The sequence below is a fragment of the Aulonocara stuartgranti genome (assembly GCF_965226115.1).
Source record: "Aulonocara stuartgranti genome assembly, chromosome: 20".
Classification (NCBI taxonomy): domain Eukaryota; kingdom Metazoa; phylum Chordata; class Actinopteri; order Cichliformes; family Cichlidae; genus Aulonocara; species Aulonocara stuartgranti.
In genome coordinates, this window is record NC_138956.1 from 23191336 (window position 1) to 23213503 (window position 22168).

Here is a 22168-nt window from a genome sequence, read left to right on the forward strand (position 1 = left end):
GATTGAGATAAAGCTAAAAGATAACTGGCCAAATATGTATGAAAGTGTTTCACGATGACTGGTGAAACTTTCCACTCAAGAAGACTGGAAGGCTCAAGGTTAATAATATTGTAATAATAATATTTACCATGGTGATGTAATGATAACAATTATGCTTCTCTAAATGAAGCTATTGCTTGATTGACTTACTTTTATTTTCCTCCAACACGTTTCAGACATGATAAATGTCACAAGCACATACTAATTGCGATCATACTATTGAAGCAATAAGTATCAGAATTAGAAGCATTTAAAGTAATCATAAAGATGCCTTTACATAGTGGAAGGATTATATGTCAGAAGCCTTGCTATTCAACACACACAAGTAAAAAAGAGGAATATATTAATATTATTAAATCTGAACAATATAGAGATAATATGAATTGCAAAAACAAAAAATATAATCAAATGATAATAATATATAAATAGACAATAACATAACAAAATTAACATAAAATATATGTCAATTAACCATAGCAATTATGTAGTAAATTATTTTAACTTTGTCTCTTTAATGCTGCTTCAATTCTAGACATCTGTAATAATAATGCAATAAAATTATTATAATTCTTCATAATAAAAAGGAACTATTTTTCATGTTTTACGTGCATTTGGTTGGTAATTCTTTTACTTGTAATAGCAGATACTATTGTTAGTATTGACTAATAATAATAATAATTCCTATATTATTATAATTATCAATAATAATAGTTATTATTATTATTATTATTATTGCTAAGTTTGAGCTTTTATCTATTTGTATTTATAGTTTAATGTCCTTGTTTATTTTTTATTTGTTTAGTTTTATTTATTTACTTTTTTTTGGGTGAAATTTAGTGAACAAATGTAACCGGATGCATACGTAGTTATTGTTGGGACATTTGCTCCTGTTCGCTCTGTTCTGTGATCATGGCTGCACCGGACCACACCAGCCATGTTTGCTAATTTAAAACCCAAAGGTTAGGGGAATAGTTGTTTATTATTTATCGCCTTGCCATCTTCACCCGCACATCCGTTAAGAAGAACGTTTAGAGACACCTGCGCCTTCGGGACCCGAGGACTGAAAGGTCGGACACGCTTTTAGAGAAATATCGGGGAAACTTTGGACGGTGGAAGTGTGGGAGGATCGTGATGCTCTGTGAAAATTGTCTGTGCTCGCAGCGTAAACAATGTAACTTCATCTGGCTGCTAGCTAACGTTAGCCCGTGAACAAAAGGGGAGCACGCCTCCATCTGTTAACTAGCGAGCCTGATGAGGGGGTTGATGTTGGTCATTACCGGCAGACCGGTGGATATTTATTTCGTTCGCGGAGCTCTCTATCACTGATGGGCATCATGGATCCAACGTAGCGTGGTTATGGTACCTGCTACCCGGCTATGAGCTAACATCGCAGCGCTTACTCTGGATAAACGTAAAGGATGCTATTAAGTTAGCTACGTGGCTAGCGTATGTTAGCTAGGCTCTTTTGTGATGATTTAGCTAAATAACCTTGGAACTGGAGCGGGGTGGGTTTTCGCACGGAATTTCACGTTAAAATAAACTGTCTGAATGGCTTTTTGAAGAGTTGAACTTGTATCCAACGTTATCAATGGTTAGCTCAGTTGACTCGCAAGTGGTAGAAATGGGGGTTTGTTCGTTTGAGAGCGCAGCTAGCGCGACAAGCTAACGCCTGCTATTGCAACGGCCTTACTGAAATAGGAAATCAAGTGTCCTGAGGGCTATTTATGCATTGCAGACAGCCTTTAAACGGAGAGTGGCGTAGAAAACAATTATCCAGGCCTCACGGTGTGAAATATTATCACTCCCATTGTTATTGAGCTGAGGCCGCCGGGTCTTCAGACTGTTTGTGTCTGGGCCGTACATTTATCACCGTAGACCTGAAGAGCCTGAGCTCGTGTTAGCAGCAGCAGTGCCTCATCAGCGGTAATGATGAGCTTCTATCGTAATATCCCGTTTGTCCATTACACTCGCTAGGGCCTGGCATCTGCTGTTGCTGGCTGCGACATTTTGACGGTTGTTGTTGGAGCGAAATGGTGCTGCCTGTCACAAGCCGCAGCTGCCAGAATCACCGAGGAAAGACATTTCGTGGAAGAAATAGCACGCATTACGTAGCGTCGACTGCCTTCAAAAGTGCACGAAAAGAAGCGAAAATGAATTAAATAATATGTTTGAGAGCCATTTGGTCATGCAGATTCTCACACATTTAATCCGTGCTCAGTACCTGCACCGCTTCCATACGTCATACTGTAGACTAACATTAGGTAGCAGACTGAATGAATACATTTAATAAATTAACTATTTATTTATTTTTGATGTTTTTCAGATGGATTCAAATAATCATTTCAACTATGGCACTCACTCTTCAGCAAACTCAGGACTGAAACTCTCCTCAGGGGATTCTCTTTATACTAACGGGTCCTCCATGAGTTTTCCTCAGCAGGGGAAGAGTGAGTATTTCTGCACCTTAGAATAAAATGAACCTTACTATTTATATATAAAAGAAAAAAATTGTGGCCTTTACCATAAAGTGGGATTAGGGGGCTTACTGAGTTCTTACTGAGAACTACAGGGTTAAAACCCTGGGTTTTCAATGGTAGGATTGTTGTTCAACTTGGAATATATCACCGTGGTAACTTATAGTGCAGAACTCACCTGCTAGAGCGGTTTATGTTCAAGATAAGACAACATCAGGTATATGAATTCATCACTAGAGCATTTCTTTGGAGAAAAGACCTAGAGGTTTTAGAAACTGAAATTTTTGCTTTTATTTGCTGAACATCAATTAAGAAACTCAGATTTCCCTTTTCTTCAGGTGAGACTTTATTATTCCTGATGTTTTTTTGTTTCCTGCAATGATATTTATTGTTATATTATCCTTAATATATTTATGCGGTGCTCACCTAAGCCATGAAACTGATGACATTTCCACAAACTACAAGTAGGAAAAAGTACCCTGACCGGTTTGAACTTTTTGTGTGTGTGCTGTTTCCTTCTTCTTCTCAACACTTGACATCACTTGGGCTGCAGTTGAAAGAGAAAGCTAGAAGTGTCTTAGGCACATCTTGACATTGAATGAACTGTAATACTGAAACGCCTGGTAACTTACGCAGCATTTTTTCCAGCTTTTCTTTCTTGCTTCAGTTAGGCCAGATGTTTTTGGCATACTGGGCCTTTTCCAGTCTTACTGACTATATCACTTAAAGTCCGCACACGTTCATACAACAACTGTAATACTGTCCTTTTCCTCTCTCACATGCCCACACACTGCTTTCAGTCTGTATTATGTGTTAAAACTCCTTATAGTTTTTTTTTAATATTTTAATTTTATTCCTTTGTAACATCAGTACTCTACCTTCTGTAGATTTGTGGATGATTGGTCAAATGCTGCCATTGTCACCCTTTTAATGTGCACATGGTCATAGCTAGATTGGGAAACCCTGGCTTGATTTATGGAGTTGGTAACCATATTGACCACTTAGCCTGATTGACAAAGTGTGAAACCAGATAAGGGAATGATGTCTTGGGTATGTTGAAATTGCTTTGCAGTACAGGCCCCAGATCTCAGTGACTCAGAGACAGATTTTTACCATTATAGCTTTTTTTCAACTTGTATTTCTTACTAACAGATATGAATGGCGAAATGAATGTGAATGGCGTCACTACTGTACTCGGATCCAGTGTCCCTGGTTCCCACCCACCATCGGCCCCTTATCCACACTTGAGCAACCACCACCAGAGCAGCGTGGGCTATGACTACTTGTGGGGAGGGCACCCTCAGTATGGCCCAGCTGTGAGCAACTCTCCTGCGCATGGGATGCATCAGAAGCAGTCTACACCTGGGATGGTTCAGCCTCAGTCACAGCATCAGTTCCAGGGTCATGGACAGTACCAGCTGAATGGGGGGATAGAAAGCTCCCATCAGGCCCCTGTTTCAGGCCCAGCGAACATGCCTCTCACGGGGAACCAGTACTGGAACAGGAGTAACCCTGGCACCCAGCAGATGAGTTATAATTCCCATGGCATGTATGGGACCTACCAGAGTCAAGCACATCCTGGGATTACACCACCACAGCATCACCAGCAGCAGTCCTTACAGGCAACCCCTCATCAGGCATCACAACAACACTTCCATTCCTCCCAGCCTCTCCCACACCACCGCCACCAGCAGCACCAGCAACCACAGCATTACGGCATGATGCCGAATGGGATGCCGTATTACCAGCATCAGCACCCGTCCCTGTCATCACCCCAGCAGCAGCAGCAGCAGCCGCCACCACAACAGCAAACTCAGCCACAAGCCCAGGCTCAGATGATGCCTCCAGCTTCTCAGAATTTCACTCCTCCACGTGGCAGCCCTCAGCACCACAGCTTAGGCAGAGGGAGCACTGGCAGCCCTCTGCCCGTGGGGATGTCCTCGGCACAAATGATGTCACCATCAGCTGTGCAGGATAGTGGATCTCCAAAGGGCCACAGCAGGGAACGGAGCCCCCACTCTAGCAATGTGGGGATGTCCTCTCCAATGCAAGGTGACCCTTAAATATATTTTTGTTTTTTGCAGTTTCAATCAATTTAATCAATCTGTGTATAGTCTATTTCCTCATTTTAATGCCAGCTTTTGAGTGATACAAATAACTGTGATAGACTGTGTTAGTTGTTAAATGTGAATTGATTACTTGACCAACAGAAACAGCTGATGTTTTGTCCTGGTAATCAGAAAGCCAAATGTATTTAGACAAAATATTGCAATTTAATGAGTCACCTTTTAATTCCTGGAAAAGGATAAATAAATCATCAAGTGTTTAATTCATAATAAAACAGAAAATATTTCCAGTCTTAGTTAATACAGTGTTCAGTATTACGTCACTCGTTGACATTATTTATTATTGGGGACAGTGCCATTATTTAACCAGCAGGTGCCAATGTTTGACTATGTTTAATGTCTGATCAGTCGAAATTATTTTTTTATTTTTATTTTCACTATCTATGTTTAGTATGAGAATAAAAACCATGTGTTTCAGTGTACAACAATCTCGCATTATATTAACAGTTTTGCTATGTTTTTTTTCCCTCCTTATTTTAGGGCATACGAGGGAAACTGTCAGGGAGGTAGACACAAGCTACAACGGCAGTGATAGGTCACCTGTTGCCCAGAGGCTACCCAAGACTGATAGTCACCAATCCAAACCTCCTGCTGCTCATGTGGGTCCTCCGAGTGATTATCGTCAGCTTTCGGAACAGCCAGCAGCTCAGCGCCCAGAAATGTCTTCCCCAGTCAGAGATCCAGCTGTTAACCCACCTCCTCAGTCGCAGCTCTCTGTGGCTACAGCAAATACATCTGTTTCTTTAACCAAGTCCTCAACACCACCTCAGGTGTCTGCAGCTCCTGCTTTCTCTGGATCTCCTACATCTGAGGCTGGACCCACTATAATTTCGTCTCCTGATGTAGAATCTACTTCACCACAAATATCAACACCTCCCAGTGTATCCTTTGCCCCATCTCCAACAGCTGCTCCCAGGCTCTCTTCTCCTCCCCTGATGGTTCAAGGCCTCAGGCCTCCCCCTCCTGGCATGAGTGATATATCACCTGCAGGATTCAAGCATCTGTTAGTGGGGTCTTCATCCACCTCATCGCTTCCTGTATCACCTTCAAAGCTGTCTACACCTCTTGCTTCGACTGATAGTTTGTCTAGACCTGCAGCAGTTTCTTCAGTCTCTTCATCATTGGAGTCTGCATTTCATCAAAAGCCTGCAACTGTTTCTGGACTTCCTGTACAACAGTTGCCTCCTTCCATAGTGTCTGCATCTACTTACTCTGAACCCAGCTTGTTGGTTGAGAGGCAAATGGTTCAAGAATCTAAGCCACCTTTGATGCCACCACGTTTCTCTGATGCATCTGGAGGTCAACATGAAAAGCCTGGACCCCCAAAACTGATTTCTGACTCTGTGGCTGCAAATTCCTCATCTGGCGGTTTAGCTCCATCTCAGATGTCTTTATTGGGACCTTCAACCTTGACACCACCTGGCCCTTGCTCATTGCCATCTGCATCACCCTCTTCAGTGGAAAAAACTCCTCTAGTTGGCAGTGAACCAGCATTCACACTGCAGGGTCAGAAATACACTCCTCAAGCTGTTGATTTGGGTCTTTCCATTGCTTCATCACCACCAGGGGGCATGAATTTGCCCTCGATCACTGACCATGTAAGTCCTACAGTGAGACCTCTGTCTACCCTACCTCTTCTAACCACTCAAGCCTCCAGGACTGCACCCCTACCCAGCCCTCCTGCCTTGGTGTCTGTGCCTCCTGTAACGGGTACATCTTCTGGAGTGGTCCAAAGTTCTGACCTTGAGCGACATCCTCCTAACACCGCTCCTCCTCGTGTGCTAAAGCAGTCACCTTCCAAGTCTGAGCACCATGGCCATTGTGAGGACAGGAAAGCACTAGCTGATAAAAGAAATGAAAACGCAGAGGAACACCTCCCTTTGCTTGATTCAGGCCTGGTAAGGATGCCACAGCTGGAAGCACCTGAGAGTCATAAATCTGAAAGTCAGCCACCCAAATCCCTCTCTGAGCTTCCTGGGAAAACTTTACAAACCACACTCGCTCCTGATCAAAAGCCCAAGAATGGGCAAACAGATTCTGAAAATCACCACATGCCAAGTGATGTCTGGGCAGCAGAGGACTGCACGATAGACCAAGCTCCTCTCAGAAAGTCTCCATACCTTAGCAGGACAAGCTTTGCAAACTCTTCGCATCCGGCCTCTCAGTATGACGGCAATTCAACTTGCAACACCCCCTCTGGAATCAGTGTCGACTCTACTTTAGAAAAGACCTCTCTTTTAGGCGGTGATAGCTCATGGATAGAGGACTCGACTCACTTTGACAACAGCTTTCACGTGAGAAAGGGCAATTCTCAGTTTGACAACACTTCCTGCGCAGAAGAGGAGCCATCTAGTATATTTGACAACTCTGTAGATAGCAGCTTTTCTGTGGAAGACTCCAGAGACAACACATTAGACTCCACCAGGGAAGGAGAGACCTCAGAAGCAGAAGAAACCAGGAACGGCTGCGAAATTACAGGAGAATCAGTGATGGAGTCTTCTCTAGACAACACCTCTCAGACTGAAGAGCCTCCTGTTGATTTGAGTGATGTGTCCAACACACACTTGTTTGTGTCATCTCAGCAAGGTACAGTTATTTCTTTTCTGATCATTAAAACTAGTATGGCATCATTTGACAGGAAGAAGTTGTCAGTTTAAATAATAGAGTATTATTCTTTATCAGAATATTCTTTTCTCTGTTGGAACTGTACGCCTAACATCACTTACTTAGTCTTGAGCTCTGTTCATTCTCAGGACCTGAAGCAGGCTGGGATCCCAGAGGACATGATACACCAGACTCATCTGGAGGCATTAATACTAAAATCGCTGCTGATGACACAATGACACCACCAAGTTTCAAGATGAGAGATGAGAACTTCATCGCCTTCAGTACCCCAGCACAGAGCCCTGCTGTACACCCACTCCAACAAGTTACTGATCAGACTTTGCCAGCTGCCGGAGGAAATCTGAAAACCCCAGGGAAACCACGCAAACCTCGAACTACTAAGGCAATATGGATTAAACCTGCAGGTATTTAACAGTCGACTTCCAACAGAGTGCTATTCTAATAGTATTAGATTTTACCTTACAATATTTTTTTTCTCTTTTGTGTTCAGCTCCAGAGGAGGTCCAGCCGAAGCCTCGGGGTCGAACCCCAAAGGTGGAGAAAATGAAGTCTAACGAACAGGAAGGGACTAATGTGGAGCCAGCTAAGGGCAGAAAGAGAAAGAAGTCTCTAAAGGTTGATGCGCACGAAACATCTGGGGAGGCTGGGCCTTCCACAGAAGAGGTTGATCCAATAACAGCCACGATTGACGCTGTTTTGGCCAACGCTTCATCTATCAGCCCAACAGTCGAGAAAGCCAAGAAGATGAAAAGGGTGAAGAAACAAGATGCAGAAACAGCTGGTGATGATGCTGATGAAAACGACGACAGCTCCACTGCAGGTAATGAAAAGGCCATTTTGTTGAAAGAAGATGTCACTGTTTAAGAGTTTGATGGTAAACCTTTGGTTTGTTGGAACAGGTGAATCTGGCAGACGAAGAGTGGCAACAGAGGAGCAGGTCCAGTTCCCTCTGCTGCACGGGTAAAGTTTCCTTTTACTGTTTATTGAGCTTTTACACGACACAAATTCAGTCAGAACTCGTCATATAAAAAAAAATTCTAAGTCAACACAGTCAAATATTCACATGACAGAAGCGCTATTTGGATTTAGTGAGCACGCTTATCTTTGCTGAAGCTTTAATAACTGATGTCAAGTTAAATTATTATAAAAACGTCTTCATTAACAATGTCAATTTTTCAGTGAGGTTTTGTCCTTGCTAGCCAAATGTGATACCATGGAAACCTAGATGTAAACAAACTAAACCAGACGTATATCTGGAAGGATGATAAATTCATATTTGTTGTTTACAAAAATATCCTTAAATTAGTTGGAAAAAGGTATGACAAGACTGTAATGATCAACGCTGTTTTAATTGTAGTTGGAAGAGAGAGATTCGTGTGAAGAAAATGGAGAACCGGATGAAGGGCGAAACTTGGTACTATACTCCTTGTGGAAGGAGGATGAAACAGTTTCCAGAAATTATCAAGGTGAATTTCCCAGAACTTTTTAATTATTCTTAAAAAGTTATTTGAAACTCTTAAAATCATGGTCTTCTCATTTATGGTTTTATATTATGTTAAAACTCGGATTTTTGTCTCATGCTTCTCCGGCTGTGTCTTTATTACTTAATGACACAGTACTTGAAGAAACACACAGACAGTGTGGTCACGCGAGAACACTTCAGCTTCAGTCCACGCATGCCTGTTGGAGACTTCTACGAAGAGAGAGAAACTCCCGAGGTCTGTATATTTTCACATTAGAACTATAAAGTATTCAAATACTCAACAGTTAAACTTTAGGTATTAAAAATGCTTAAAAAATATATAGGAAAATTGTTTTTGAAAGTCTGTTTTCTCTGTGTTTTATAGGGTGTGAAGTGGGTCCTTCTGGCTAATGAGGAAGTTCCCTCTATGATCATGGCCATCACTGGTCGTCGTGGTCGACCTCCAAATCCCGATAAAGAAAAACCTCGCAGGGTTCGTGGGGTAAAGGGAGGACAGGTCCGTCGCCCCGGTAGACCTCCTAAACCGAAGATGATTGATTTCCTTAGCAAGGTTGATGCCAAGCTGCTTAAACGACTTGAAGCCAAGGGTGAGTAAAGAAGTTGTGCGTAGTGTCTTTGCTCATTATATAAACTCATTCTTTCTACTGCGACTAAATAATTTTTAATTCCCTGTGTTTAAAAATAGAAGCTCTCACAGAGGAGGAAAAGGAGAAATTGGCTAAAATCAAAAAGAAAATGAAAAGAAAGGTATGTAGATCAAGTTGATTGTAATCCTGATCTGTTACACTATTCATTTATCATCCTGATTTTGTTGGTGCCGTTTATTTATTGTTTTTTTAGGCAAGAATGAAGAGAAGGGAGGATGCAAAGATTAAGAAAATGAGAGATGAAAAAAAGAGAGCAAAGGTAAAGAAAAATGCTTAACACTCATGTCCTCAGACGCACATCTTTATCACCTCCACCTCTTCATCATTTTGTGTTTATTTCTTATTTTATTTTATTTTATTCATTTTTGTTTTAGCTCGAGCAAGAGGCCCAGCACCTAGAGGCAAAGGCTGAACCAACTGACCCATCAGCGCCACAGGCTTCACAGCCGGCATCAGAGTCTGCTGCAGAGCCTAAGAATCTCGGCCGGAGGAGGTCAATTAAGGTTGAGCCCACCCCACCGGTTCAGCAGACTGACACGGAAAGGGTGGCCCAGGGTAAGAGGGTGCTGGGGGCTCGGAGTAAAGCCAAGGCCCTGGCTAAAGCTCAGGCGGAGGCAGAGGCTGCAGCTCAGGCTGTTCTGGCTGCTAAGAGGGCAGCAGAGCGGAGAGCACAGGCCCAGCGACGGATGGAGGAGCGGAAGAGGCAGCAGTTGATAGCCGAAGAGCTGAAGAAGCCCACAGAGGATATGTGTCTCACTGATCACAAAGTGAGTTTTAATTTAACCCCCTTTTTAGAAAATGTTTTTTTTTTTTTAATTTTGATGTAAAAACTGATGTTTTGTGACCTTTGAACTTTGTTTCCAATAGCCCCTCCCGGAGCTGTCCCGTATTCCTGGTGTGGTGCTTTCTGGAACAGCTTTTGCACACTGTCTGGCTGTGGTAGAGTTCTTACACGGGTATGGAAAGGTGATCGGTCTCAACATACCCAAGGACATCCCCAGCCTTGCTACCCTGCAGGAAGGCCTCCTGGGCCTGGGTGACAGCCAAGGAGAGCTGCAGGATCTACTGATAAAGCTGGTGGAGGCTGCACTACATGATCCAGGCCTACCATCGTATTATCAGGTGTGTGTGATACACTTCAAGCATTCTGCTTATTAATGTAACCCCATTTGGTATGTGGCGGAAACCCGTTAGTCTGAGTTTTTCTTTAATCTCCAGTCGGTAAAGATCCTTGGGGAAAAGCTGGTTGAGTTGGAGCTGACCCGCAGCACAGTTTCAGAAGTACTTCGCATTTTTTTGGAAGCTCATGGCTATGAGACAGAAGTGTGCAACACCCTGAGAACCAAACCATTTCACGCCCTGCCTCCTGACACCAAGGCAGCCATCCTGGGTTTCCTTGTGGAAGAGCTTAACAGCAGTAACACTGTGATCAAGTATGTTCAAGATGATTACTTGTTCTAAGACTGCTTAAAGGGAGAGTTTACTCAAGAAACAGTAAGATCAGTGTTTGTTTTAAATTTCAGTGATATTGACAACACAGTGGAGAATATGACAACCTACAGGAAGAACAAGTGGATCATTGAGGGGAAACTCCGAAAGTAAGATCAATGTTCTTAAACGCTTATTTTCAGTTCTGCTACTTATCCAAGCAGTATTAAATGTTGGACTTGTTTTCCTCCTGCCAGGCTGAAGGCGGCGCTATCACGTCGTACAGGACGCTCAGAGGAAGAGCTGTGTTTTGAGGAGAGGAGGCGTAGTGCAAGAGTAGCTGAGGAGGAGAACCTCAGCCTGGAGGAGAGTGGTGTAATCCTTGAGAGAGGGAACCGCCGTGCACGCAAAGAAGAACCCAAACTCAGTGATGTATGTTTCAGCTCTACTGTTTTAACTACAGCACGATCATGCATGCACTTGAGACTAATTGAACTCCTTCTTTGCTGCAGAGCGAGAGCCCTACCAATGCTAGCATTCCAGAGCTTGAAAGGCAGATAGATAAGCTAACTAAGGTAAAGCTGATATGACACAGGCACAGTGCTGTATACATGTTTGTTGCTTAATATTAAATATTCCTTTGCTCTTAATCCTCCACAGCGCCAAGCGTTTTTCCGTAAAAAGCTGCTACAGTCATCTCATTCCATGCGGGCTATACTGCTGGGGCAGGACCGTTACCGGCGCAGATATTTGGCCCTACCTCACCTTGGAGGAGTTCTCATCGAGGGCCCTGAAGAGCTGCTGAGTAAGTCTGAGTCTAAACTCGAATATTTATGCTTTATAAACCGTTGACTTGTCTGTCGTTACTTCAGCATTTCCTTACTGTTCTATCTTGTAGCTTCTGGAGAAGTCCTTATAGCGGAGGTGCCTGTCACCTTCCTTAAAAAAGAGCCCAAAAAGGAGCCCAAAGTTGAGGAAGCTCCCTTGCCAACCACTCCTCCTCCTACTCTGCCTTCCTCTCCGACTTCTGCGACCCCAGGCCAGGCCCAGACCTTCTCTGCGGAGGAGGAGGATCCCCTCCCGGGCACTGCATCCCTCATGAGCAGGCCGAGAGGACGCGGACGTCCCCGGAAAATCAAACCTGAAGTTGAGCTTCACCTCCGCACAGCAAAAATCCGCCGCCGGCGTAGAAGTAGCGTCAGGTCCCGGAGTGAGGAAGGGCCAGGATCACCAAATAGCGGGACACAAGACCTCACACAAGCGGCTTTCCAGAGCTGGCTCAGCCAATCACAGGAAGCAGTGATGAATGGCACATGCTCATCAGCAGGGGAAGCTCCAGAGGGTAATCGACCGGAGGAGAGTGTTAAAGAGCTGGCAGAGAAGCAAGGACAGTGGTTCAACCTGCTCCCCAAACAACCGTGTGATGATAACTCTCTGACTGAGCTCCAGACGCCCACTTCACCCAGCTCACCCCCCAAACTTCTCCCGCAGATCCCGAGTGCTCTGTCTGCACTTACTGCTCCACTCGTGCAGGTTAGCCACCAGAATGATGATAGTAAATATTACAACAATGCACAGTCTGTATAATGTAAAAATCAATAATCTCCTCCTTCTTAGCCGGACCCACTTTTGCCTTGCCTACCTCCTGCTGACCCTGTGGTTCCAGCACCACCAGCACTACAGGACATTCCACCTACAGGCCCTGGTTGTGCTGTCCCAGCCAGTTCTCCACCAACAAACCCTCAGCTCCTTCCAACTCCCAATCCTCCAGCTCCATCCACTCCTGCCACACCTGCCAGACCAGCTCGCAGGCGAAGGAGAGGCAGCAGAGGGAGCAGTCCTGCCCGCAGAGGGCCCCGTGGAGCTGCAGCAAAACGCCGCGGCCGCCCACCAAACTCAGTTTTCCAGGAGCTTGAACAGCAGTACTTCACACAGCTAGTGGTCAAGCCTATCCCAGCATGTAAGTACTGAAATGTATCAGTTTTACCTCAGAAATTATTTGAATTCCATAAATATGCATGAAGATTTCTGTGGCCTTCACTGTTTTCTGGGGTGACATACTCTTCCTGTGTTTTTGGTTTCTTTTTTCACTTGTTTAATGTGTTTAATTTTGCTTCTTTTTCTTTCCCCCCTCCAGCAATGGTGCGTGGCTGGTGGTGGATCAAGACCCCAGAGGAACTGTTTATCACCTTGCAGTCCCTCCATCCAAGAGGCATCAGGGAGAAGGTGCTCCATAAGCATTTAGCCAAACACATGGAGAGCTTGGCCGAGATATGCACCAAACCGATTAACGGTGAATGTTGTTAACTGGATCATTATGAGCTTTCCCATAATTGTGCCATATTTGTTCTCATTAAGATTTTCTCATCCAATTAGACCCAATCTTTGAGTTGAAGGTAGAAGAGAAGGATGCTCTGCTAGAGGCTCTGCAGCAGCCCTGGCAAGTGCAGGAGAAAACAGTGGAGACAGACATCAGCGCACTACAGTGGGTGGAGGACCTGGAACAGCGGGTTATTGCTGCTGACCTCCATTTGAAGGTAGAAAATCACAACTAAAACCACACAATAAAACAGAACCACTCTGTATTCTTAAAGCTTTAACAGGAGTGAATTAATGTGATTTAAAGAAAATAAAAGCAGGAAATGTTTGCACAAGAAGTTCATATCCTCTGCAGACCTCGATATCCCTGCTTTGTGTGTGTCTCTGCTGTCAAAGAATTCATACAATGCTCCAGGATGCAGCTTTAGGTTTGAATATGCGTAAACTTTAAATGGCAACAAGAAAAGTATCTAAGTTACAACAAATGTGCATGTAGATTTTTTTTAATTTTTTGTAGTAAAACTTATTTTATTTTGTTTTTTCAAGGCACTTCCTCAGAGCGCTATGACCGATGCTGAAACAACCACAGACGCACCAATGGCCGAATTTCAGGTAAACCTTAAAACACTGATAACACATTTCCTCTGTTGAAACCCGATGTGTGTTAAAGTCAGTCACTGATACTTAAATTCCTCCTATCTCTGTCTCCTTTAAGCCCTACACAATCCCAGATCCAGACTCCACACGCGATGACCTCCAATACTACGAACATGACGCTGACCCACGTGACGACTGGATCGTGCGAACCAAGAAGGAGTGGTCTGGCTTGCCGCGAATCGCCACACACCCGCTGGACCTGGGCGTGCTGCGGCTAGCCAACCTCGAGCGAAACATCGAGAGACGCTACCTGAAGGAGCCGCTCTGGAACCCCGCAGAAGTGATGCGCCTCGCTCCTCTCACTCCCACACCTGGAGAGGAGCATCCCATGGATGTCATCAGGTGAGAAAAACAACCTGGACTAAATGGGATAAATGAATCCTACATTTCATATGGTACACTTTTTTTTTTCTTTTTTTGGGGTTAACTAATTTTCTTCTGTTCCAGTCTGGAAAGTGAAATCACGTCTCGACTGCGGACATGGCGTCAGGCTTTAGACCGCTGCCGTAGTGCTCCCCAGCTGTGTCTGTGTTTACTTCAGTTGGAAAAGGCCATTGCTTGGGAGAGATCTGTGACTAAAGTGGTAAGAAATCTTAGAAATGCCTGGTTGGACTTAATTTCACTAAATTCTTCTCAAACTCCTAAGGTTTCTAACCTTTATGGGATAAATGCTTCTCTCTTTTCTTTCTTTTTCTTTTTTTTTTAAAGATCTGCCAAGTTTGCAAGAAGGGAGACAATGATGAGTGCCTGCTGCTGTGCGACGGCTGCGATCGTGGCTGCCACATGTACTGCTTGCGGCCTAAAATCACCCAGATTCCAGAGGGAGACTGGTTTTGTCCCACTTGTGTCGCTAAGGTGAGAACTCCTCTTCTCACTCTTGACGTCATAACACTTTGAGCCGTTTTTCAATCTTAAGATCGTATCCCTGAAATTGCTTCGTTTTAAGAAATATTCTCCTTTTTTGTAGGATGAAGACGATTCACTGCGCTTGTCCAAAAAGCGCACCAGGGTGAAGAAGAGACGTTACGAAGACGACAGCTCCGAGGACGAGGTGACAACACGACGCAGTGGCGGAATGACGACACGGCACAAAGACGTGACGACACCTCCCTCATCTTCTCGTCACTCCGGAGAAGGAAGCAGCGCTAAACGGCGCCGCATGACAACACGCAACCAACCCGACCTCACCTTCTGCGAGTGAGTCCCACCTGCCATGAGTGCACCAGCTCTGCATGATATGATTTTAAAGTCTTCTGAGATGTTTTGACAGCTACATTGCGGGGGATTCGTGTTAATACTCTTAAAAAAAATTCCTGCCAGGATCATTCTAATGGAGATGGAGGCTCATGCAGACGCCTGGCCATTCCTTGAACCTGTCAATCCCCGACTGGTGCCAGGTTACCGCCGAATCATCAAGAACCCCATGGACTTCCTCACCATGAGAGAAAGACTGTTACAAGGAGGGTAAGTGCTGATTATGCTGCACGTCTCATTAATGCAAAGAAGCGTAGGGTTCACTGCATTGCAGTGGGGAGGGGGGGTAGTCTTTCTCTCTCTCGCTCTCTTATATGAGAACTGAATGGAAAAGCACAAGAGTCTTTAGATCACAATGATGTTAGATCAACTGCTCTTACTTTATACAGTTCAATGATTTGGATTTTTCAGACATTTTTAATCCCTGCCAGTCATTTGTCCCTTGTTCTAAGCTTCTCTGCCTGTTTATCCTCATCTCAGGTACCTCAGCTGCGAGGAATTTGCAGCAGATGCTCAGTTGGTCTTCAACAACTGTGAGCTCTTCAATGAAGACACGTCAGAGGTGGGAATGGCAGGACATTCGATGAGGCGTTTCTTTGAGAGCCGCTGGGCGGAGTTCTACTCAAATAAGGAGAAATAGGAGCCTACGACGATCCCCGCTGATGGTGGGGCTGTAGACTGTTGGTGCTTTCACCGTCCCAGTCACACACTCTCCATTACTGCTAAGACTGTCTGGAGTTTCTTCCAGCTATGTGTATTCTCTGTAAAGGTATATATGTATAGATTTTGGCTATTTGTCTGTTATTGTTTCCTCTACCGGCCTAACCTTTTTCTAAGGGCCCAAAGCTGAACTGGGTTGAACTTGTACCCATTCCCCATCGCAGATAGCGAGAACGAGTCTCTGTTCACCTTCCATTGTTCCGTGTCTCCGCATCTTCACCTCAGCACCTCATTTTTGTTAGCGTTCTCCTGTCATGTCCTTTCACGTGAGCCCCATGTCGTAGCAAGGCCTTTGGTCAAGCCCCACTGTGGGTTGATGACGCGGTCTCAGGCCCTGAGTATTTTGGCCCTCAGACTCACCCTGAAGGTCAGGGACCGATCACACTATTGCAGCCATCATGCTGGATACTGGACCTGCTTAGCCACCACTCAATGACTAAACGTATCGAAACTCTTCAGAGCTTGGGCCATTTCTTACCTGTTCATTGGAAATGTAATGTAACGTGGTCTTATGCCTAGAAGTAATTTTTTTGCTCAATATATTTTTATTATATATTCTATATATAAATATATATAAAGATTACAATAGCTGGGATTATTTAATAGCAATAGCTTGTAGTGAATGTGTACAGATTACCTTATAGAGATGTCTAGATGATTTATGAAAAGGCCAGTTAAACTAAAAGGAATCTGTTTCTGGACTGTCATGAGTAGACGTTGTATAACCTCCACTTAAAGTCTTGCACGCACACGTGAAACACTTTTCCACCACCACACACAAACATGCACACAGTCCCACACAAACACACAGACACACACCCATCTCCTGCTGCTGTGTGAAAGACACTGGTTTCTGGAACTGGAGGATTTTTAGTGTTGGTCGGTCAGTCGTAGACTATTTATTTCACTTTCCTGTCTGATAAGAGTAAATATTCAGCTAGCTACACCTGATCTGTGTCTCTGACTGTGTGCAACCAAAAGGATGGCACTTATTAAATAGTCCGTTTGCGAGAACACACAATGAAAGTTTGCTTTTACACTGTAATCAAGATTGACAGGAGTGTATTAAAGCTTCAGACCTGCAGTTCTCTCACACACACACGTTTTTCTGTAGCTCGTCTGACCACACGAACACCTCTGAAAGGCTACAGTAGGCTAAAATCCTCTTTTTAAAGACTAGAATTGCAAAGGAGCTGACGATGAAGTGCTGGGCACAGTGCTGCCTGGGTTTCAACCTTACATTCCTTTTATTGATACATATTTTTTGTGCTGTACATGGGCCAATGTACAATGTTGCACGGCATGGTTGGTGTGCTATGAAGGCGACAGGATGACTCCACAGTCTGGGTTTTATTTAAACTTGTTTCTTACACTGAACTCAACACCGCTGATAGGAAATAAACGTGGATGTTCCCTATTACACTTAAAGGGACAGTGGGGTTTTTTTGTTTTTTTTTTCAAAAAACAACAAAAAAAAGGACAAAAACCAAATGTGGTGTTAAGTGACTTTTTAATAATGTACAGTTTTGGTGACTTTAAATTTGTTCCTTTATATTTTTAGGACCAATTCATCATTTTTAAGAGGAGGTATTACAAGACTCTGTTGTATTAAGGTGATGTAACACGTGTGCATCTGTAGAATGTACTGTGAGTTGAATAAAGAACCACATCTAGTAGAAAGTACTTATTTCTGTATTTCTGTTTTGCCCTTTCTCCACGGAGCTTTATATCTGGATGCTTGCATCTCTTCTCTGTCCGTCTCCCACTCCGCAGTTGTTCGATTTCCTTCAGGTGCTTCAGTTTTATCCTAATCTGGAAAAACTACCTAGTAACTGGCTATTTAACTGAAAGTTTTAAAGGTTCTGCTTGCAAAGTTCAATAGAAAAACTATTATATGTTCTACTCGAGCAGTTGGGTATACAGCTCCAATCTTAAAACCATCCATCTTGTAAACTCTCATCCTGACAAAACATCTCTGTGGACAACGATCCTTCAGGGATGACCTGTGGTTTCAAACGTGGGTTGCTGGTTTGGGTTAGTTCTAGTAAATCCTGCTAATGTTCGATTGAAAATACATTTTTAAATTGTAATCTTCATATTTTTCAAACCGTTGCTGAATATCTTTGCTGTAATACTTGGGGAAAGCGCTGCTTTTGGGTTGTACCTGCTTTGACTTCAGAACGAAAGAGATTTTGCTCCATGTTGACATGATGATACCATCCGAATGTTGCAGTGAAAACTGAGACTCATCCAACCAAAAAACATTTTTCGTTAAACGTTAAAGCAAGCAGTCTGGCATTCTCCACTGACATCACCAAGACATTTTCACCCGGAGAACTGCCGCTCGCTGGATATTCTCTCCGTTGTAGACAATTCTCTGTAAATCTCAGACGTACTCGGATCATCTTGTACTAAAAACCAGAAGATCGCTTAAATTGCGCATCTTCCAAATTCAATGCTCATTTTGAACTTCAGCAGGTCATCTTGACCATCTCTACACTCCTGAATGCATATAAATAACCTTTAATGCCAAACAACTGCTTCCCCTCTGACTCAACCATTCACAGAAAGCTAAGCAGATAATATAAACGCTGGATGGATTTATTTCCTTGTAGATTTCCTGATACCACACACTGAACCGCACATCAGCACACAGTTGAAGGTTTCATATTTGAAATATGTGGTATGTTTTTGGTGGAATCAAAACATTTCTGTATCACCACTTTAGTTACTTTAACTGTAACTTTGACACCAGTGTTTCTAATTTCTTTGAGAGTGTGCTGAAAGGTTTGCCCATATCAGGATTACTTAAATATTGGGGATTAGCCAAACAAACAGGGGAAAAAAAGCGTAAATCCTGCTCTCTTTTGTGTGTACATACAAGGAGCACATGCAATATAAGAGTGAAGAAGGGCTTGAAACCGCCGAAGTGTGGCGAAGTGTTTTCTTGCAGGACTGTGCAGCTCCCTGGAGAGTCCTGTCTGAAGCACATGCTGTTGAAAACATCCTGCCATCAGGCCCAGCTGCTCTGCAATAGAAAAGATCCGAGTTCAGTGAACACTTGCTTGCAAAGATTGATATTCTACACTTTCATCTGGGAAGCATCTAAAGACAAAAATATGTGTGTGGTAAAGTTAAAATGTAAAAATGTGTATATCGTGTCTCCTAGAGCATCTCTTCCCATTACCCCTCACTCCCAAATCCCTTAGCTTGCACTTTGTATGAGCGTGTATATGCGGGTGTGTATGTGAAATTGTCTCAGTGTCAGCAGTATGGGCGGGGGGTTGAAAACTCCCCACGCCAGCGGGTTCCAGTGCGCCCTCCGCCCATCCTGCTCCACAAATTTGGGCTTATCCCCACAAAAGGGGGGATAACAGTTACACAGTTGCTGTAGGGAGGAGGGGGTAATCCACAACATAATGGGGCACACCAGCAGTCCTCCTCCCCACCTGCCCAACCAGTTCATTCTGGACTCACTCTGCTAGATTTGAAGGCTTTTGATGCTTGGAGGTATCAGGAAAATCAGATTGGACTCCAAACATTTAGATACTCTAAATGAAAAACAACTAAAAAAAAATAACATGTTAGAAAAAGAAAGAAAGAAAACAAGCGTCAGAGAGGTGATTAATCTGAGTTTTGACGTAAACCAAAGAATTCTGTCTGCTTTGGTGTGTGTTTCATATCAAAGAGCGAAAATGAAAAGAGTGCATAGACGCAGCATCTCAATAGGTTCTATGGCAACAGCATCATGAAAGGGTTTGTCCCCATGGTGATCAGAGCGGTACCTCACAAGTAGTATGTAGAGGAGGGGGAAAAAACCCTGAGCCTGCCGACATCAAATCTGAGATCTTTGGGTAAAGTGTCAACAAAACAGCAGGCATTTGTTTGCACCTTTAACCTGTAAGTATGCTGCTGCATAAGATGGAAAGAGTCCCTCTGCTTCACATTGGAGCCTGTTGAAACCCAAATTTCCTTCCAGGAGGAAAAGCTTTTATCACATATTTATCCACTGAACAAATGCAGTGCATACACCAACAGCCTAAGGTTTTGGTGTTTTCTTGGTGCTCTTGTCACTAATTGGCTCTTTCTATAACTGATATAAAGGCTGAACGTCTGTTTTTCAGGTGCTCAGAACACGCTAACGCAGGTCATCCAACAGGAGAAAGCAGGAACAAAAACAACTTTATCCTGTGGTAATTTTTCCACTGTTGAATGTATCTGTCATGCTGTTGCACAAATGTAATTTAATAAGGAAACAGCCATACCAGCCAGCCCTTTTAAAATGTGCTTTGTAAAAGGAGCGCTAATGTTAGCATGCTGAGATGGTGACAGTGACAATGGTACCATGGTCATCGTAACAGAAATGGCTCTTTTCTAATTATCATAAACACATAATAATGATGTCAGTGTTTTTACTTTCAAGATAAATATAAAACACACAAATATTTAAATTTATAAGCTAGATATAGGTTTCAGGTGTGAAAGGTGTAGCCAAGTGAGTTCCTCAAATGGCCAGCAGGGGGCAACTCTGGTTACAAAAAGAAGTCTGGTTGTATAAAAGTAATTTTTACAGATAAAACAGCCTTTCATTTCCGTTGTCCATATCCTTAGTAAATACCTTAACAATGTCTTTTTAGGTCTCAGGAGTTAGTTTCAAGTCTTACATGATGCAACATGAAGTTTATTTAGAAAGCTGCAGCTCTGAGTAAGGAAGCAGGTCGTGCTTTCAGGTGGGATTCACAATTTGCCTGTGAGCAAAACAAACCAACTAATAAACCAGCGAATAGATTTGCTTACAGGCTTTTTGGAAAACCCACAGCCTATGGGATTAAAAACATTTCCTGGCACTAGAGGGGTTGGGAATCATCAGTTAAATATCTGTGCCAGAGGATTCGGCTTTTGATCCCATAACTCTGTGAATTTGTGGCCTGCCTAGTCTGCAGGTCAACATTACATTAACCCTCTGATGCATAGTGGTCACTGGAGTGGACAGCTACTAAAACGTACATATCTCTTTAATGCATTGGTTTCTATGGTGGAACTGCATATTAGCCTTTAGAGTGCTCTCTGCTGCCATGCTCCATTGAGGTCAATTCAGTGTTCAGTTAGTGCAACTGCAAGTAAATTTCCTCTGAATCAAAGATGGCAGACAAACTGTCACCCCTGCCGACCACTGCTGGCATATCCTGTCAATCCTTCTATGCTAAAAGAGCCCAACAGGTAAAAAAAATATGATGATATGCAGTAACATCTAGGGAAGGATATTATCTGTTTGGAATAAGAAATTGTTATGTCTAATATGTAGAAAACTACGATTAACCATGTGTCCACTGTAGTGGACATCATGCATTACCCACTATATTTTTTTAACATAAGTCATAAATTGTCTCACTGTTTTTTGGGACTGTTTTGGTTATAAGTAAGCATATAATTGTTACATTTATAAGCTACTCATTTAAAATATATATTTCTGTGCAGATCAGCTGTAGTTTGAGTTACTATAATAATTATTTTATCATATTTTGTAGACTTCAAATGCAGCAAAGAATAAGGCAGCGTACAGAATAGTCCAGGAAATTCCATCCAGCTCCAGTGATGATGATTTCATTGATGAGTGCAGTGATGATGAGTTCAGTGATAAGTCCAGTGATGATGAGAGTGGCTGCCAGAGCAGAACAGAGACATAGGAACTACGGACAGCCTAGGTGTGATGAACACAGAAGTGTTTGGAGATGCAGAGACTAAGATGTCAGTTTGTGTTTTCTTCCAGCATGCTACTAAGGGCTTGGTAATACTGTCCTGCATCGTTATAGAACTGTGTAGACTCAAAAATGTTTCTCTTGTTGGAGATAGTTTGCCATATTCAGGTGTAGGATTCACAGCTAGGACTGTTGATTGGTTTTGTTATTTACGTCTAAACATTGGGGCCTTATGAGTTGAAAGATCCAAAAAAATTGCTGAGATGTTTTTCAAAGGATACAAGCAAACAAGTGTTTGTATATTTACAATAGAACACAAGGTAATTAATTTTTATAGTAAATTCACAGTATTTCATGCTAAGTGCTCAGGCGCATGTAGTCCACTGGAGTGGACAAGTTTATAACTTTATAAAAAAACATATTTTTGGGAAAAAAAGAGTTGAACATTTTTTTTCATGTCCTGAGAAGAATAAAAGCACTTAAGAAAAAAATCTTGACCAAGGCTTTCATAATTCATGCATCAGAGGGTTAATATTGTCCATAAATCAATACATGACAAAAAAAAAAAGAAAATGGTCACAAATTTATGATTTATTTCTCATACTGTTTATAATATATAATTTTTTTTTTCATTGAATGGTTTCAACCTTTCACATTCACTTTATAGTGTCATTAAAGTTTGGAGAACTAAAAATGA

At 42.9% G+C, this 22168-nt stretch overlaps 1 protein-coding gene across 5 annotated transcripts; it reads left to right on the plus strand.

Annotated features, from left to right (window-relative positions):
- Window positions 1-924: 924 nt before the first annotated feature.
- Window positions 925-17455, plus strand: baz2a (bromodomain adjacent to zinc finger domain, 2A). 5 transcript variants are annotated; one of them, XM_082519408.1, is made up of 30 exons: window positions 925-1106; window positions 2363-2486; window positions 3666-4565; window positions 5120-7225; window positions 7393-7668; window positions 7755-8084; window positions 8164-8224; window positions 8622-8730; window positions 8881-8982; window positions 9112-9334; window positions 9433-9494; window positions 9588-9653; window positions 9769-10161; window positions 10262-10516; window positions 10613-10827; window positions 10918-10992; window positions 11080-11254; window positions 11335-11397; window positions 11483-11627; window positions 11721-12355; window positions 12440-12782; window positions 12960-13115; window positions 13199-13359; window positions 13688-13753; window positions 13857-14140; window positions 14246-14381; window positions 14507-14653; window positions 14766-14995; window positions 15119-15262; window positions 15533-17455. In XM_082519408.1, exons 2-30 carry the CDS (start codon window positions 2363-2365, stop codon window positions 15690-15692), a joined length of 8142 nt encoding a protein of 2713 aa, XP_082375534.1. In that variant the 5' UTR covers window positions 925-1106; the 3' UTR covers window positions 15693-17455. The 5 variants fall into 5 exon arrangements, with proteins under 5 accessions (XP_082375534.1, XP_082375536.1, XP_082375535.1 ...); XM_082519410.1 differs by having other exon boundaries at window positions 948-998; XM_082519409.1 differs by lacking the exon at window positions 925-1106 and adding an exon at window positions 1142-1450.
- The last annotated feature ends 4713 nt before the right edge of the window (window positions 17456-22168 follow it).

What these genes read in the sequence shown, in the direction of transcription:
- baz2a (XM_082519408.1), top strand. Translation starts at nt 2,363, where the DNA reads ATGGATTCAAATAATCATTTCAACTATGGCACTCACTCTTCAGCAAAC. An exon ending in AGATAGATAAGCTAACTAAG is followed by an intron (nt 11,398 to 11,482) that starts GTAAAGCTGATA and finishes AATCCTCCACAG; the next exon opens with CGCCAAGCGTTTTTCCGTAA. An exon ending in CTGCTGACCTCCATTTGAAG is followed by an intron (nt 13,360 to 13,687) that starts GTAGAAAATCAC and finishes TGTTTTTTCAAG; the next exon opens with GCACTTCCTCAGAGCGCTAT.